Source organism: Mesoplodon densirostris, chromosome 6, assembly GCF_025265405.1.
Source record: "Mesoplodon densirostris isolate mMesDen1 chromosome 6, mMesDen1 primary haplotype, whole genome shotgun sequence".
Lineage (NCBI taxonomy): Eukaryota > Metazoa > Chordata > Mammalia > Artiodactyla > Ziphiidae > Mesoplodon > Mesoplodon densirostris.
The window spans coordinates 3,259,124-3,276,368 of record NC_082666.1 but is presented as its reverse complement, the minus strand read 5'-3'; the positions used below and the strand labels follow the sequence as shown (position 1 = coordinate 3,276,368).

General features: G+C 57.5%; 1 protein-coding gene across 5 annotated transcripts in view; it reads right to left on the bottom strand.

Moving 5' to 3' along the window:
• The window catches only part of COL5A1 (collagen type V alpha 1 chain), a 159,781-nt gene that overhangs the window by 30,446 nt on the left and 112,090 nt on the right, over window positions 1-17,245 (bottom strand). For all 5 annotated transcript variants that reach the window (XM_060102023.1, XM_060102018.1, XM_060102019.1 and 2 more), the window contains exons 33-43: window positions 12,655-12,699; window positions 12,471-12,524; window positions 11,116-11,160; window positions 10,544-10,597; window positions 9,479-9,532; window positions 6,814-6,867; window positions 5,894-6,001; window positions 4,514-4,603; window positions 4,364-4,417; window positions 2,960-3,067; window positions 687-794 (exon numbers count right to left, since the gene is read on the bottom strand). In XM_060102023.1, coding sequence (XP_059958006.1) covers window positions 687-794; window positions 2,960-3,067; window positions 4,364-4,417; window positions 4,514-4,603; window positions 5,894-6,001; window positions 6,814-6,867; window positions 9,479-9,532; window positions 10,544-10,597; window positions 11,116-11,160; window positions 12,471-12,524; window positions 12,655-12,699 — 774 coding nt within the window. The remainder of the gene's footprint in view (window positions 1-686; window positions 795-2,959; window positions 3,068-4,363; window positions 4,418-4,513; window positions 4,604-5,893; window positions 6,002-6,813; window positions 6,868-9,478; window positions 9,533-10,543; window positions 10,598-11,115; window positions 11,161-12,470; window positions 12,525-12,654; window positions 12,700-17,245) is intronic.

The window sequence follows — 17,245 nt, the reverse complement described above, 5'->3', positions numbered from 1 at the left end:
TAACGGCGTCAGGATTAGAAAGCATGCTCTTAACGGAAGGGGGCCTTGATCATTGAAGTGGAGACATTTAAAAATAGACAGTGAGTAAAAAAACCTCATTAAATCGGGCTCCACAGATTTAGAATTTGAAATGACTGAGAGCATTTCCCCTTGCTCTGGCTGCTTCAGCAAATGTCTTTGGCAACACCAAAACTACACAGGAGAAAAGCAGCGTCTTAGTCCCCTCAAGCACGTCAGAGATCTCATTTATTACCATTATTTATGAGCTATTCCGAAATCATCCACTAATGCCAAGAACATCGGATGGCAGCATGGGGTCCCTCTGTCGCCAGAGCCCCTACATCGCCTGCATCCCTTGGTTTAAAAGGAATCCCCCCGGGCTTCCCTGGTGGCGCAGTGGTTGAGAGTCCGCCTGCCGATGCAGGGGACACGGGTTCGTGCCCTGGTCCGGGAAGATCCCACATGCCGCGGAGCAGCTGGGCCCGTGAGCCATGGCCGCTGAGCCTGTGCGTCCGGAGCCTGTGCTCCGCAACGGGAGAGGCCACAACAGTGAGAGGCCCGCGTACCGCAAAAAAAAAAAAAAAAAAAAAAAGGAACCCGCCCCCCAGCCAGCTCTGACCTGCCGGCACTGGCCAAGCTTGGCTGTGCATGGTCCAGGTTGGGGGACTTCACCGAATTCTTCTTACCTTATCTCCATCTTCTCCAGGGGGACCCACAGGGCCAGCTGGACCAGGGAGCCCCACGGGACCCTGTAGACCATCTCGGCCAGCTGGGCCTTGTGGACCTTTCTCGCCCTAAAGAGGAGAGGAGACCCCTGTTCAAAGGCAGCTCCATCGTGGGAACACCAGCTCATCCCCCACAGAGAGGCCCACAGGCAGGAAGTGGGCAGTTCCTGGGCAGGGACCATCACCACAGTCCTAATGGATTTCCCTCGGATGCACCGAGGGCGGCTCCGAGTCCAGCCTTGTATCACCCCTTCCCCTGCATCTCTGCATTTAATCCTCGCCCATCCTAAGAAGGGCTACTCTTTTACAGATGGGGAAACTGAGGCTCGTTCGTAAGCAGCAGAGCTGGGATTCAAACCTCGCCAACCAGATTCCCGGGTCTGTGTGCAGGATCGTCCAAGCCAGGGGCCAGGAGGGCCTGAGCTCCGGCCTCGGCCAACTTGCTTACTCTCCCAATTCCCTGCAAACACCCTCCCTGCAAGAGCACACGGACCTGCACATACGTGCGCACACACGCACACACACACACACACACACTCCTATCTTCCCTTCCTCATGGTTTTGGTTCATTTTCCTATTTGCCCCCTTGGTCATCTCAAATGACCCTTACTGAGTTCTTGCTCAGTTTTACCAGCCACGTTCCACGCTGTGAGTGGCTGGAACTTTCTCACCCAAGCCGGGATTCCCTCCTCCCAGCAGAGGCACAGAACGAGGCGTGGACGTCGGGGAGGGGACACGGGTGGGAAAGTGCACAATCGCACAGTCACCGACTTGGGCCGGCATCCCCTCCTGCTGCACAGTTCACTTCCTGCTCCTCGATTTAGTTCGTCCTGATCAAAGTTCTTCCCTAATTAAGCCACAAAATGCCCAGGCTAATCATGGCTCACAGGGAAACTTCCTGCCCGACATGACACCTGACCTTTGTTTGACCTTTTCTTCTCCTGCAGCTATTCTGGAAGCATGACAAGCTTTTCACAGGATGATACAACCCTGAGAGGCTTCTGCTCAAGTATTTACTCTCTTGAAACAATGAACTCAACCGTTTCCAACCGCATTTGTGTGTGCTCTATGTGCACCCAGCGCCCGACAGCAGTCAGGGTTCTGGGGCAGAATTCAGCAGGATCCGTGTCCTGGGAGCCTCACGGGAAGGAGCTGATGCGATCAGAACTGCCGATGACACACTGACCGGATTCTCCATGGTGCCCACGTGTCCAGCGCAGTTCCCATGGGGAGTTCTCGGCCGAGAAGGCAACCAGGGCCCTCTTTCTACCCATGAGCCATGGATAGGGAAATACATAAGGAAAACCACCCCTTCTAACAGAAATCAATCCACACAGGTGTCTTAACTCAACGGGACACCATCCTCGTAGCCCGTTACCCTGGAACTCGGGCTCCTATGACATTCAGAATTCGGAGGGGAGGTTTGAGCTGGAATTTGTCTCTGATTTGTGGCTGGTTGAATGCAGGGGCAGGCAGGCGTTTCCAAATTCATGTGGCAGACGTCAAACGTGGCCGGGGTGAGGGTACGTCCAGGCAGGAAGGGGCGTTCTGGGGAGTCGTTTGGGGAAGGGGTTGGCGGTTGGCTTCCCAGGAGGTGTCTAGACAGGAAGGGTCTCTCTAACCCCTTCATGGAAAGCAAGACTCCAGACCCCCTGCCCCTGAGCTTTCACAAAGCCTCCGGGTTGGGGCAATCACACTTGGGGTTCACTGGGTGGTCGGCTGTCAGGGGTCTGGGAGGAAGCTGCTTATCTGCCCATCATGTCTCCCGTCCCTTCCTTTCTCCACGCCTACCCCCAGACCAACAATGCAAGCACCACCCCAAATATCCACCTTTCCCATACACTGACCAGCCGTGGGCCCAGGCCAGGGGGCAGGGGGCTGTGTACACAGCAGGAGGCAGTGGCCCATCCACACAGGGCACCCAGAGCCTGGACTGGGGCCAAGGCCATGTCTGGACACACTGTCTCCACCCCTCCCTGTGCCTACACGTGCTGGGGCCCAGAGGCGTGGGTGTGACCGGCCGAGCCTGGCCCAGACGCTCCAGAACACCCCTCCAGCTCAGGCAACTCCAGGAAAGAACCTGGCCGCCACTGTGATCGGCCCTTGGACCTCAATCAAGACAGTTGGGCACCACACACTGCCCCCACCTCCCCGATCCCGCAAACCCCCAGGGAAATGCCTGGGGAGGGGACAGCTCAGGGGCAGGGATAGAGCTTCTTTGAGGAAGTACTTACAGGAGCTCCTTTCTCCCCAGCCGGCCCGGGAGGTCCCTGGGGCCCAGGTCTCCCTGGAATTCCGATGGGCCCAGCAGCACCGGCCGGACCTCTCTCCCCTGGAGATCCCTGGGGTGAGGCAAGAAAAGTGGTTTATTTCAAAGGCTCTCCAAATGCATGGATACAACTTCCTAAAGCCCCGCCTGGTCATACCACTCACCCTCTCACTCTAGAGCCCATAATAGCTCCCCAGGGACCCTTGCAAACACAGACTATCTGGTCTAGCATTTGAGGCTGTGTTTCTGACCCCCTCTTCGCTCCCAAACCCATAAGTCCAAGTCCCTCTACGGTGTCTGAGTACACATCCTCCCTCTGTAAGTCCTGGCTTTGAATGACCTCTTCTGGGGCCCTGGCACCCACTCTGCCCTCTGGGGTCCGCCTGCCACAGAGCGTTCACTTGCTGCCCTGCTCCGCCACGCTGTACGTTTTACAGGCGAGGCTCTGGCCCAGGAGCGGGGCTGACAGGTGGGCACCTGGACTAATTCTAGGGGTTCAGCATCGCGAGACCACTGTTGTCTGGGGTGTCGTCCTGTTCCTGGCCCTTATCACAAGGAAAGGCAATATTTGACTTCCCTGTCATTGTCCCTCTCAAATGGCCCATGACTCAGGGGAAGGGGAGGGGGTCATTTCATGGTCCACCCTCAAATCCAGCCACGGGCCAGGGGAAGCTCCTGAAGCCCCACTCTGTAGGGGAGTGAGGGGGCTGTCAGATGGGCTCACTTGAAGGGCAGGGGGAGGTAACACAGATGTCGCATTTCCATAAAGAGGCAAGAACAGGGGGCCCGTGGGCGTGTCTCTGGAGGGTGGGCACAGGCTCTCGTGGCCCCTGATCCCCCCAGACCACAGTCCAGGGTCTGGAAACTCTGGATCTCCTCTTGTAGCTAGACTCAAAGTTGGGGGGGACCACCTAGGTTAACAGACAGCACAGCTCTGGGGGACAGGCCTCCGGCCTGTGCTGGGTCACCTTTGCCTTAGGCAGCCCCAGGCGTGCGGGCAGCCCCAGGCGTGCGGACAGCCCCACTCTTGAGGCCGTGGAGCTGTGTGTCCGTGCCTGTCCCGGCTGCTCCGGGACCAGGCCCACCCGAAGCCTCCTCCACAGGCTGGGGGCCCATGCAGCCCTTCTCCAAACCACCCGGCTCTCCAGCTGTCCTCATACAGCACGCCCCCGCCCCTGGCCCTTCGTCACCGGCTGCCAGCTCGGGCACACTGTCCACGTCCCTCCCAAGCCCAGCTCCGCCACCACAGCTTTCCCAGGACCCACGCGGGGCCAGGGCAGGTGTGTGTGCTCCCCGGGCCTCGGGACGCCCGTCTTGCCTGAAGAGCAGAGGGTGGGAAAGAGGCTCCGTGCCGAGCCAGCACACTCACCGCGGGGCCTGGAGGGCCTGGGGGTCCTTCACTGCCTTTCAGTCCAAGCGCCCCCTGCAAAGCAACAAGATGTGGGCAGGGCACCGAGGGGAGATGCCCCCCAGGCCGGGCAGCCTCCAGCTCCGCCCCCCCGGCTGGCCCCTCACTCACCACTGGACCAGGAAGCCCTCGGTCCCCGGGAAAGCCACGTAGCCCTGGGGGGCCATCTTTTCCAGGAAGGCCGGCGGGGCCTGGGTCACCCTGAAATCAGAGCCATAGGTGAGTTTCCGAGCGATGCCCAAGACCAGGGTGGACGGGGAGCTGGGCGGGGCCTGGTCTTCCAGATCCGCTCAGGACCTGGGCTGGAGGGGGGGCTTCCCTGGGCACTTGGCTTTAAAAGGAACCTCCGAGTCTTGACTTGAATCATTGGTTGGCAGGTCCACGCGCTGGAGTGCAGCCCAAGCTCACACCCGGGGGCCTGTGCGGCGGGCTGGCTCTGCGTGTGGCTTGGGGACAGATTCCGTCCGGGACTCCAGTCGTGCTCCACAGAGGCCCGGGTCCCCACCATGTCCTTCGGGGCCACGACGGCTGAACCGGGGCTGAGGGCCCCACGTCTGCCCTTCTCATGTATCTGGGGATCCTCGAAAACTGGGCTCAGGGGAAGGAGTCCGTGGCCGAAGCATGGGAAGCATTGCCTTGAAGAGGACTTGCTGCTCAAGACACTTGTCTCAAGCCTGAAACCACATAGTCTGAAAAGATTCTCCACCTGAGCATGTACCTTCCCTGAAGTTCACTAAAGCTTTGACATCCTCCAGAATTTTCTCTGGGGTCTAACATGGCAGCATATTGGTCTTCAAACCAGCATGCCCTTGGCTTCCTTTCCAAACTCAGAGAGCTCTCTTTGTGGCCAGACACCTGGCTCTGTATTATACACACACATATGCCTGTAGTTTTTCAAGCACATACATATGTACTCAAGCATATATGCGTGCATGCATATGTACGTGTGTGTAATTTTTTCACTATTTGATTACTTCTCAAGTTTAATTTCTTGTATGTGGTCACACAAGGGGCTGGAGAGCTTATCTTTCCTGTGTCCCTCACTGAAAAGCTGAAAAGGGGAAGGCTGTTCATTTTTATGCTAAAACACAGGAAGTTATAACCACCAGCTTGGGGTACCCAGGATGGGGATAGATATTTTTAATATTTATTCTTTCACCTCTTACAGCGGGCAGTTTTTTAAAGGGCCGCTTTCTGTTAAATCCCATTTAGACACATGAATTGTCAGAGTTGTATCCATTTCTGGGAATGGGCGTAGGCAGCCCAGGGAAAAGGCGGTCCCCCCAGCCCCCGTCACATCCATCCAGGCGGCAGGTCTGCTCAGCCCCTCCTTCAAAGCGAGCAAAAGCTGAACTAAGTTCCTGGTTTGGGGGATGGACTGGCACGACGAGTATCTGCTTGAGAATTACCCACTCTTCAGAAAAAAGCAGACCAAAGGCCGAAATGGTGCCTTGGGAAAGTCTACCTGGCACGGAAGTCCCGGACACTCACCTTCGTCCCTTCTTTTCCGGCCAGGCCCGGGAGCCCTTGTTCACCAGGGGGGCCCGGGGGCCCAGGGTGGCCACGCTCACCCATGGGACCAGTTTCTCCCGTGGGACCCTGTTGGGAAAAGTGTGTCAGCCATAAACTGTGTTCGGGGGACATGCAAGGGAGTAACCTTCTCTTCCTAAGTCTAAGGACAGCCTGGCCACAGAGGCAAAGGGCCATTGCAAGCCCACTAGACCTCCCCATTCCTTTGAAAGTCATCTCCCTCCGGTAAAGATCCAGAAAGGTCAAAGCGAACCAGGTGGGTGGTGTTCAATAGCCGCTGCCTGGCCCTGTGGTCCTGTGTCTCCTCCCCAGTGAAGTGGGGCAGGGCCTGTGTTTCCCAGGGTGTCACGGGGAAACCAGTGCAGAGAGAGGGAGTGGGGAGTGCACCCGCATTTCCTGGGTCAGTATCTTATTCAGTGCCACGTCAGGTGCGAACTTTCCGAGAAGCAAGGTGACTGCGCCCTGTTTTGTGGCTCTGAGCCTGCAAGCCCGTCCTCACACTGATCCGCGGGCGATTAGAACAGCAGCCCTGGGTACTGGATCCAGGGCGGGGAATCAGGCTGCATGGACACCAAGGGGTGGGCTGCCCAGGGGGCGGAAGCCAGACTCCTGAGCCAGCCTGGTCTGCCCACAGGCCTGGCAGCCCCCATGGCTCCGCCTGCTCCGTTTATGTCCATGTCAACAGATCACTCCCCTGCTCTCTACACGTGGCCCCCTGCACGGAGCACATCTCTAAACAAGCACTACGGGCCTTGTGATGCCCTCTTGGCTGCACCCAGACCTTGAGAATGGTGGGGAACTTCCGTCCCGAGCGTGACTCTCTTTCCTGTGTGGGTGGGGACCCAGGACGACCAGTGACACCAGGGGATGCTGTATCTCACCTGAGGGCCGACCACACCCGGGGGGCCAGGAGGGCCGGTCTTGCCTTGGAAACCCTGCGAAGAGAGAGTTGGAGTTGGCACACTGAGATGTCCAAAGCGCCCAATAGAAGGCTCGCCCCCGCCAACCCTCACCCCACGCCCAAACAGCGGACGTCCCAGCCTTCTTTTAAAAGGGCCATTTCTCTTGCTTCATTTTGCATGAATTTCAGGAAGGTCGTGAAGCCAGACAGGTTAGTTTCACCAGCTGCTTCCCATCGCCCTGCTTCGTGCTGAGAAATATATTTTAAAACCGTTCATCTTTCTAAGGTCACGAAGTGTTCATTCTCTGAGCAGACTTGGTGTCCCCTCTCAGGAGCCACCTCTGGGCTGTATCTCGTCAGTGACTTTGTGGAGACTGTCCTGCTTCTGTCACCAAGGCTCCCGGGGCAGGGCAGGTGGTTTCACTACCGTGTCCCCTCTGCACTGGCTGAAACTGGGACGCAGTGGGGACGTGCAGCTTTCACAGTGCAGCGGCTGGGAGATATTCTTAGCTCGGCTGCACAGGAATCTCTTGCTTCTGCTCTGCACAGAAGCACGGAGGCACCCATCTGGCTGCACTGCACACACTCTCCTCCAGAGGAGAGGGCTGACAGCAAAGCAACGCGAGTTTAATTTCCGGCACGTCTACAGAGCACGGCACGTGCCGACAAGATGCCATCTGCAGGTGTCACGCGATGCTGGGGAAGACGGCAGATGCTACGCCCAGGAGGATTTTAGCGGAAAGTCTTTAGAGTCTGGAGAGGGAGGTGGCTTGTTGAAAGCCACAGCGAGTGCTGCAGGGTGAGCTGCCCGCAGGGCTGATGAACGAGCGCCTCTAATTCACTGCACGACGGCCAGCATGCAGGCGATGGAGGCTTCACACTCAGCCGCTGGACCACACAAACCCACAGTGGACTCGGCCTCTCGGCAGATTCCAGGAGGGCTCCCTTCTTTAGGCCCAGCTGAGTTGCATGCAATGGACTAATACGGCCATGGTCAATGCGGCGTTCCCCGCAGGCAGCCTTTACAGGGTCAGAAACAAGGAATGGTGGACAGGTTGAGGGCACCCCCCGCTCGGCAGGCCGGGCAGCTGTGCCCAAGTGGAGGCAGGAGCCTGGGTGCAAGGCAAGAAAGGCCCCCCGCATGGTCCACTGTGGCGAGCGTCCACGGCAGCTGAGGCCGGGGGATCCGTCTCTAGCTCCTCCTGAGAAACGGACTTTGCGGTTGCACTTAGGAGATGCCATGACCTCTCGTGTTTCCAGCCTCTACAGAAAGCACAAGTCAACACCCCAGGGAAGACCTTTCTGGAGGCGTCTGGACTGGCCCGTGGAGGACATGCCACCCCAGGTGGGTCTGGACGGGGGTGCCCCTGAGTCTACGGGGGCAGCCGGGCGTGGCAGGTGGAGCCGGGAAGAACCTGTCCTACTTTCCCAGCAAAAATAAGCAGCTTAATTACTTTGCCAGCCTCTTCCAGAACAAGGCAGAGGAGGAAAAGCACACACTATGCAAAACCTTCCATCTTGTCTCCTCAGAAAAGCATTAGAGAAAAATATGCAAGCTAGGAATGTTTTCATTTTTCTCTACAAACAAAAGAGCAAAGTAATCTCCATTTATCAGTCACGGAGCGCTGTGCAGAATGCCGGGATGGTACAATTAGAAGACGTTTCATCAGAATGAACCAAAAAGGGACAAAGAGATTTTTTTAAGCAGTCACCGAGAACATATTAAATGTGCCATGCAAAATGCCCTTTCACGAGGGGATTGCTCTTCCTGGGAGAGTCCGTCAGAGACCTCTGGCCACAAGGACACCGGGTGCAGAGACAAGGGGACCTCTCGGTCACTCTCCACCAATCTGGTGACAAGGACGTCACCAGGCGCTGTGAGTCCCCAACTGTCCAAAGCCTGGAGCCCCGAGGTCACAGGTTAGCCCATGCCCTTCCGGGGCACAGGCCTGGAGGGGACACAGCGTAAAGATGGGCCGAATCCCCAGTGGCTCCCGGGACCAGAATGTCATCACATTTCCGATAAATGCTTTTCCTAGAACTAAAAAATGCGGGTATCCTTTAAGTCCAGCTGACAAAGGCTGGAACGGGCATTGCTCCAAGGCAGGGCAAGGTCAAGGAGAGCCTGTGTCAGCAGAGACGCTGGCCCTGAGCACAGCCAAGGGCCCAAACTCCACCCTGACCGGCCACCTGTGCTCCTTCCTATAAAAGGGGACTTGGAAGGAGCCCTCCAGGCCCCCTGTCGTCAACCCCGAGGCCGGAAGGGCCTGGACAGACAGGGCTGGGGGCAGCATAAAATAACCAAACGACTAACAGAGAATCTTCCCAACTACTCTTCCAGATCAGATGCGCATAGAACAAACCGGCCACACTCAGACTGCGGCGGGAGGAAGGAAAGGCGGCTGCACTAGGTTTTTGTTTGTGTCATGATGGTTTCACGTGTGACCTTGGACCAAACTGGCCAGGATGACTGTGCAGCCAGCGCCTGCCTTTGCATACAGAGTGTCACAGGGTTGCTGCCTGCACTGGGCTCTCCCGGAGGCCACAGAAGATGGCCCAGCCCTCAGGGGCTTTCCCCAGGCTGACCGCCTCCCATAAGCTGATGGGCAGCGAAGGCCAGGTCCCCTAGCCTTGCCCATACTCACCGTCTCTCCTCTCTGCCCAGGGTGTCCCGGGAGACCATCCTTGCCCGGGGGCCCCTGAAGAAAGCAAAGGAAGGAAGTTTCATTTTGTTCTGAGATGCACACACCTTCGGGGTTTTGTGCTACACCAGGCAACAAAAGCTGCCATTTCATTTCCAAGGTAACGACGGCAAAGTCACGGTGACAAGTACCACGTGGGACCCCGGGTCTGGGCACCGTCCCCTTGAACGCTCACAACCACCCTGAGGGTCACCGTCGTCTCCCACGAGGAAAAATCAAGGCAGCGGGAGGTCAGCAGCTCCCTGAGGTCCAGCAGGAAGATCAAGTCTGTCTGGTTCAGAGGCCAGACTCCTCCCTAACCCCTGCCCCCAAGCAAGCGCCGTTAGCACTAACTCCAACCATGAGGGGTTTTTCTTTCTCAGAGGAAATATATTGTGTCTGTTGTGAGTTGAATTGTGTCTCCCCCAAAATAGGCTGAGGTCCTAACCCCTGGAAGCTGTGACCGTGGCCTCATTTGGAAATAGGGTCTTTGCAGATGGGATCAGGTCAAGGTGAGGTCCGAATGGGTTAGGGTGGGCCCTGATCCAGTGACCGGTGGATAGAGTATTTGAAGACACAGAGGGACAGAGAGGCCAGACAAAGATGCAGGCAGAGATGGGGTGAGCATCTGCCACCCAAGGGCGGCCGGCAGGCGCCAGAAGCTGGGAGAGGCCTGGGACGGATTCCCCCGGAGAGCCCTCAGAGGAGGAGCCAGGCCTGCCCACACCTGGATTTTGGACTTTGGCCTCCAGACTGTGAGAGGACACATTTCTGTGGTTTTAAGTGACCGGGTGTGTGGTCATTTGTTATGGCAGCCCTAGAGCCCTAAGACAGGACCAACTAGAGAATCGTGATGGTCTAAATGAAAGAGGGGCCCGTGCTCCCCAAAAGCAGCTCTCTCCAGCCAGAGCTTCCGGGCAGGTCTCCCTCCCCACCCGCCGGCTGCCAGGAGGCCGCTGGAGCCTCGGGGAAGATCCAACATCTCTGGGAAATCCTGCGCCAGCCCCACAGGGAAAACACAGTACTTACCGGGGGACCCTTTGGTCCAGGGAACCCCGTGGGTCCTTGGGGTCCGTTGGGTCCCTGAGGACAGAGAATGGCCAGTATGAGGACAGACATCTTCTCCCCAGCATCTGGGGGGCCCAGCAGCCCTCACCATCGGCTCTCTGAGCACAGGCACCAGGCGCGATTTATCACTGCTCCCCATGACTTTTTCTCTATTTTTTCCAGCCCCTGCCCTCACCGATGTGAAAAGAAGTCCAGTCAGGGGACGAGGAGGCCAGGTCACAGAGCAAGGTCCCTTGGGGTAGCACGGGCCCAGGACCCAGTTTCCTGACATGTCAGCCACTGCCCCCCCAAACCCCAAGGCAAGGGCCAAGTGGATGGGCTCTCCATCTCCAACCGACAGAAGACTTTACTCCCAGGGAAGGCTCCCTCTGACCCCCTTTCCATTTTAGGAAAACCCTCTCCTTCGGCAGAGTCAAAGGCTAGCCTCCCTCTCCCCCGCTCCCTGGGGAAGAAATGCAGGGCGGCTATTTAAGGCAGGCTGCTTTCCTGCAGATGTTCCTAGAGATGTCTCCGGGATGTGTCCAGATGCTTACCCGTTCACCCGGAGGGCCGGCCGGGCCATCGCCTCCAGAGTTACCCTGGGAAGGGAGGGAAAGATCAAGAAAAGCTTATTATTATTTCTACTATTACTATTTTTGAGGAAAGACTCTGGCCCATGACATCATCAGAAGTTCAGAGTCACGTACTGCATGTGTGCCCTTCTGGAGGTTCACCCCACCGGATTCTCAGTAAAAAGCCAGGCCGTGGCTCCCAAAGGCCACCTGTCCCCTTGCTTCTACAGGCACACCGGACACTGAGCCGGCATCCCCGGGGCTGTGACATTCCAGGAGAACACTCTCCCGCTGTGGGACAAAGGCCACGCTTCCACCGGGGGTGCAGCCCAAACTCATGAGAAGACGGGACACAGGCCTCGTCCCAGGGCCCACCCGGCACCGGACAACAGCTGAGCGTTAAGTCAGCCTCCGGGGAGCGTGATCGTGGCTCAGAGCTCGTCAGGGAAGGATGTGTGTAGCCCCTGGGCTGGCACATCTGCCTGGCTCTGCACCTCGGCCAGCAGCGGGCCCATCTCCTTCGCACGAATGCACTTTGCAAATCACATCCTGGACAGGACAGGACAGGACCAGCCCGCCTGGCCGAGGTTTGTTTCCACACTGACGGTGGCGGGGTGGGGGGTGGGGGGTGGGGGGCGGAATTGGCTTCAAGGCCCCAGGGCAGGAGGGGATCGAGAGGATCTTTCACCAGGGCAGGAAGAACTTTCTTTAGAATCCCAGCAAAGATGTCTCTGCAGCTTCCAAACCCCTTCTCAAGAGAAGAAATGAGACCTCCCCGTCAGAACTAGGGCCGGGGGGAGGTGGGGAATCTGTCCAAAGCCTGGCTGGGTCTGACCTCCTGGAGCTGTGGGGCTTCTGGCTGGAAAGTTCCACGGGGGGATGGCCCCGGGCAGCCTCTGCCACGTGACTCAACCTGACCTAACTCATCCAAGGGCTGGTGGAGGAGACCAGCTCCGTCTTAAATATCCCCAAGAAAACCTCTTTCTTTCTTTTATTTTTTCAAGTGAGAAAGGCCATGGGGCACCCTCAGGTGCTTGACATTTTGGTGCATCAAAAACTTTGGTCTGGGGCTTCCCTGGTGGCGCAGTGGTTGAGAGTCCGCCTGCCGATGCAGGGGACACGGGTTCCTGCCCTGCCAGGAAGATCCCACATGCCGCGGAGCGGCTGGGCCCGTGAGCCGTGGCTGTTGGGCCTGCGCGTCCGGAGCCTGTGCTCCGCAACGGGAGAGGCCACAACAGTGAGAGGCCCGCGTACCACAAAAAAAAAAAAAAAAAAAAAAAAAAAACCCAAAACACCTTTGGTCCATCCCGGGGACACAGAGGATACTGAACACATACCTTGGGGCCAGGCTTTCCAGTGATGCCTCGGGGGCCTCTTTCACCCCGTGGACCCTGGACAAACAGGAAACAGGACAGGTCGGCTCCAATCCTCGGCGTCCTTGACACCTCCTTCCCCACCCCACCGGGCAGGCTCCCACAACCCACTCCCAATCTGGAAGATGGCCCTCACGCCCAGGGTTACCGTTGGGCCTCGTTGCCCCCGTGGTCCCGGCTTCCCAGGTGTGCCCTGGAATCAGAGAAAAAGGGTGTCGGTCAGTCACTTGACACACCTGTCACTGTCTGGGCGGTGGCCCCTCTCCTGGGTGATGGAGAGACCACGCGAAGTCAGAAGCTAGGAAAGACCACCCTCCTTATCTTTGTTTTAAAGGAAGACTTTTCAGGGTGACAGGATTCACTGCACATCCAATACACACAGCTTTGTATTTCTGTACAAGGCCTGTTGAAATCCAATTTTCTTCCTGCTGCCTGATGGATGTTAACCATGCTTATCCGGTTTCCTTCCCTCCAAGCATCTAGCCCTCCCTCCTCCCCCCTCCCCCCCCTTCATCTCTCTCTCCACACTCTCTCTCTCTCTCAGCAGGGGTGGGGGGAATCATTATTACAAGAAAAGAGAAGGAAGTCAACCCCTTTCCTACATAATTTACTTTTGCTACAGTTACGGATATTAGCCATTAAATTTTCAACAGGCTCTGCAGACAAACAAACTTGCAATTTAATGTATAAATCATATATCCGAAAGTCATTTGCTTCTCTTCTAATAGAATTTAGACTCCTTCTTTCTCTGTGGTTTTGCATTTTCCAAACCAAGGAAAACAAATGCACTGCGTTTCTTTCTAAAGCAAATATATAACAGCCAGTAAGTGCAGTTTACCTACAGCACACAGAAGTAATGGATTGATCACGGCTCCTATATCTCCACCACTTCTCCATTCGTTTTCCGGAATTTTTTTTTTTTTCTGGTTTCTAACGATAAAGCCCAGGATGGATCTGGATTCCTAAAGGCCACCTGATCCATTTCCTCTCACCATCTTTCATTCATTTGCTGCCAGAATCAAAACTGCTTTCTAGAGCCTCCCGTTTTGAAGTGAATTTAAGAAAACCTTTTATGATAATGAGGTGATTATGATGCTTTTTAACGATGCACTCTGGTCTCGCTGCTTTCATTAGATGATATCTTTCGGCTTCAAATAAATATTTGCCTACAAAAATTAATGAAACATCTGCTTTCTTCAAATGATGGGCTTTCACCAGCAGAGACACCGTGACCCACCCGAGTGACTCCCTGGCATTTGCGGGTGAGTCCAGCTGGCACGTCATCTCACGCCCAGCCTCCACCCAACACCATGACCCAGATCGCAGTTCTGATCTTGTCACCTAAAAGGCTCTGGGTTCCGACCTAAACAAACTGTGCCCCGGGCACTGGGAGCAAAACAGAGTCTCAGCCACGGATTCTGTCAGGCCTCCCAGGTGGTGGTGCCATGCTCTCCAGGTTTCCTTGTAAACGAACCCAGAGTTTTGCATCCCGGTGACTTATGTCACTGAACAGAAGGTGCCCCATCCACGGCTTCCTTAACAGAATCTCCCGTGAGCACCTGTTCTTGTGTCCTCGCGGGGGGAGGCAAGGGCCATCCCAGAACTAGCCTTGCTCGAGCCTAGATGCCCGACGCAGGTGGCAGAAGCCTCTGGTCGCTGGTGGTGTTCCTAAGGGGTTGGCTCTTCCCAGGCAGGGCCGGCTGGGACCCCGCCTTGGCCCGGGGTGCAGGCCAGTGACAGGGATAGACCGTCGATGGCTCACACGACAGCCGGCCGTACGTGGAATCCACAGCCAGCAGCCCCCCAACCCAGCCAGCCCCTCCGGAGAGGCCGGGATGAGGCGGACAGACGGGCACCTGCCGGCTCACAGGCAGCTGTCAGACGGGAGGCACACGCCTATCAGCACACACGCCACCCATCACGCTGGGCATCCTAGCACCTAGAAGCATCCATTGGACCAGAATGTCCAAAAGGAGAGTAAGACGACCTCTCCAGAGCAGCACAGCCCGCCTGCTCCCTTCCCATCCGCTCCCCACACCAGAGCGGGGGCCAGAGCTACTCTAAAAACCTCCCACGTTGCTCCCCCGATGAAAGCCTGGGTGGGTCCCCAGGGCCTGGGATAAAGAGCACAGGTCAGCTGTTCACCCCCCAGGCCTCGGCCTGCAGAGGCAGCCACGGCCAGCCTTCCTTCCCCTCCTCCCTCCCGCCCTCCCCACTTCACCCACCCAACTTCTGTCCCGCCTTGGGTCCCAGGAATGTCACCGCCCCCAGGAGGCCTCCCATGACTGCCGGCTCAGGCTCTTCCTCCTGGGAGACACCCTGATCCACCTGTCTTTCTTCACACTCGTCACTCATGAGCTGGCCTCTGGGTGCCCTCTCTGGGCAGCAAGGCCCCCAGGGCCCGGTACTTCACAGGACCTTAGAAGCACCTGCTGTAGAAGTGAATGAGTTCTCTCCAAATGGCCCCATTCACTCTGAATTCAAAGGCAAGGGAAGGGGGTGGGGACAGTCACACCAGTGACCGCCGGGGGACTCCTCCGTTCACCACGGCTCAGGGGACCAACCGCGCCAGACAGCTCACGAAGCAGAGGGTCTGGCTTCCCTCATGATGCCGGCAGGGGTGAGGGGCTCCCGTCCGGGGCTGGGCTGGCTGCCTGGCTGGTCTAGACTGGTCTCAGCTTCTGCGTTTCGCCTCCAGCCTCGGGAGTGCAGAAGTGGCCTGAAGACGGACACCTGGGGCCCCCGCCCCAGGAGGCCTGGAGTCTGACCTCTACGCTCTGGGTCCCACCGTTGTCAGCCCACAGAGCTGTCCCCCTCCTCCTCAACCGTGGAACAGGATCGGGGACCACCAGCACCAAGGGCGTGGAACTTGTGTCTCTCACCACCTTCCCCACTCTTCCCACGGTTCCCATCCAAAGTGTGATCATTTCCACATGGAATTCCCGTGGATGACGTTTCCTATGCAGTGGCGCCTTCAGTCAAGTGCTCCGTAGGGATGCTTTGAATCCTGGGGCCTCGGCCCCTCTCACCTCCACCACCACACACCCTGGTCACCGTCCTCCACCCCTGAGGCGGGTCTCCCCTGCCCCCTGCCCCTCCCAGGCTCTGCTCCTTACTCAGGCCTCCTCCTCCAGGCCGGCCCTGACCCCCTACCTAAAACCGCAATTTTCCCCTGAATTCCCTCCCTGCCCATCCTGCCTTATTTTTTGCCAGAGCACAGACCAGCATCCACCTCGCCATCTGCTTCACTTACTGATTTGTCCACAGTCCCGGCTCTGGAAGGTGAGCACCCCCAGGGCAGGGATTTGGGCTTTTCCTGCAGTGTCCCCCCGCTGGGCTCACAGAGCACCCAGGACATATGGGCAGGGCAGACGCCCAACAGTTTGCAGGAACAGACAGACACAGTGACAAAAGAACAAGCCTGTAACTCAGCTTGACGAGGACGAGAGAGCAGGACGGGCACCGACACTGGAAGTTCAAAAACACGGGGAAAGGGCTGCGGGAAGGCCACTGCCCCGGGAGACACTTCCCCCTGGACTCCTCAGCGTCCCCACACACTCCATCCTCTGAGCCAAGGACGGCGAGGGTGCTTGTGGGCAGACAGCCTCGGAGTGGAGACCTGGGGAGATCTGGAGTCCCGGGCAGGAGAGCCAAGGTGGATTCCTCCTTCCTTCTGTGGGGAAGGTTCCAGAATAAAGGCGTCTGTCTCTCCAGAGGGGAGGATGGGCAGACGTGCCGTAAGTGCTGAGTCTCATGACTCCAGGGTCCTCTCCTGGATGCAGGGACATGGGGAGCCCATGGCTAAACAATGAACACTCAGGGTCTCAGACCTGGGGACTTGTCCGTCTGCCAGGACGTGCCCTAAAACGGCGGCACTAACTTGTTCGCTGCGAGCCGGGTGATCTCAGACGCTTCCTGGGGACAAACGTGGCCATTTTCCCCTGGATCCTGGGGGGCACTGAGCCCCCACCCGTGCCCCAGGCACATTTCTCCCACAATGAACAGACGTGTGCTCCAGTCATGCTTGACCACGGCCCAACCACTCCCTTCTGGAAAAGTTGGCATCTTTGCCATCCCAGCTCTCTAAATGCTGGCGGCCACACCCACCCATGTGGCCATGATACGGCCACATGCAACTCGATACTCTCTGTCAATCCCGAAGTAGATCATTTCCTCGGGGTGTCCAGGTTTCAGACCCCAGGAACCACGTCCGAACCTCAGAACAGGAGGAAGTCTCCTGGTCCCAGGCCCCCCTGCTTTCCAGCAACCCGTTTTCAGTGGTGACCCTGGTGATCACGTGCTGACGCACTGGAACAGTGGCCCGTGAGGGCCGGGGGGCATCCAGGCATCTGCCCAATCTTGTCAGCTCGGGAGTGGGGAGGCTGAGAAGCATGAGGGGCAGAAGAGGGCGGCAGAGCTTGGACCAGAGCGCTACAGCCCCCAGAGCCACGGCCAGGCCTCTGCTGCTCCGCGTGACCCCACGGGGCCTGGACCTGCAGTGCAGCTCCTCCACGGAAGGGCCTCTGTCACATCACACGACCCCCTGCTAACCGTCATGACCCCTTTAGGGGATTCTCACGGCAACGTGGTGCGGAAAGCCCTGTGCTCTCCACAAGCTCAGGGGCCGCCCACCCTGTCACCCCGCGGTTCCCACGCTTTTACCAGACCCTGGACCGCTTTTCTCAAATGACAGTCTTTCCCTAAAGACACTAGTCAGACTGTCCCTACAAGGAAGAACT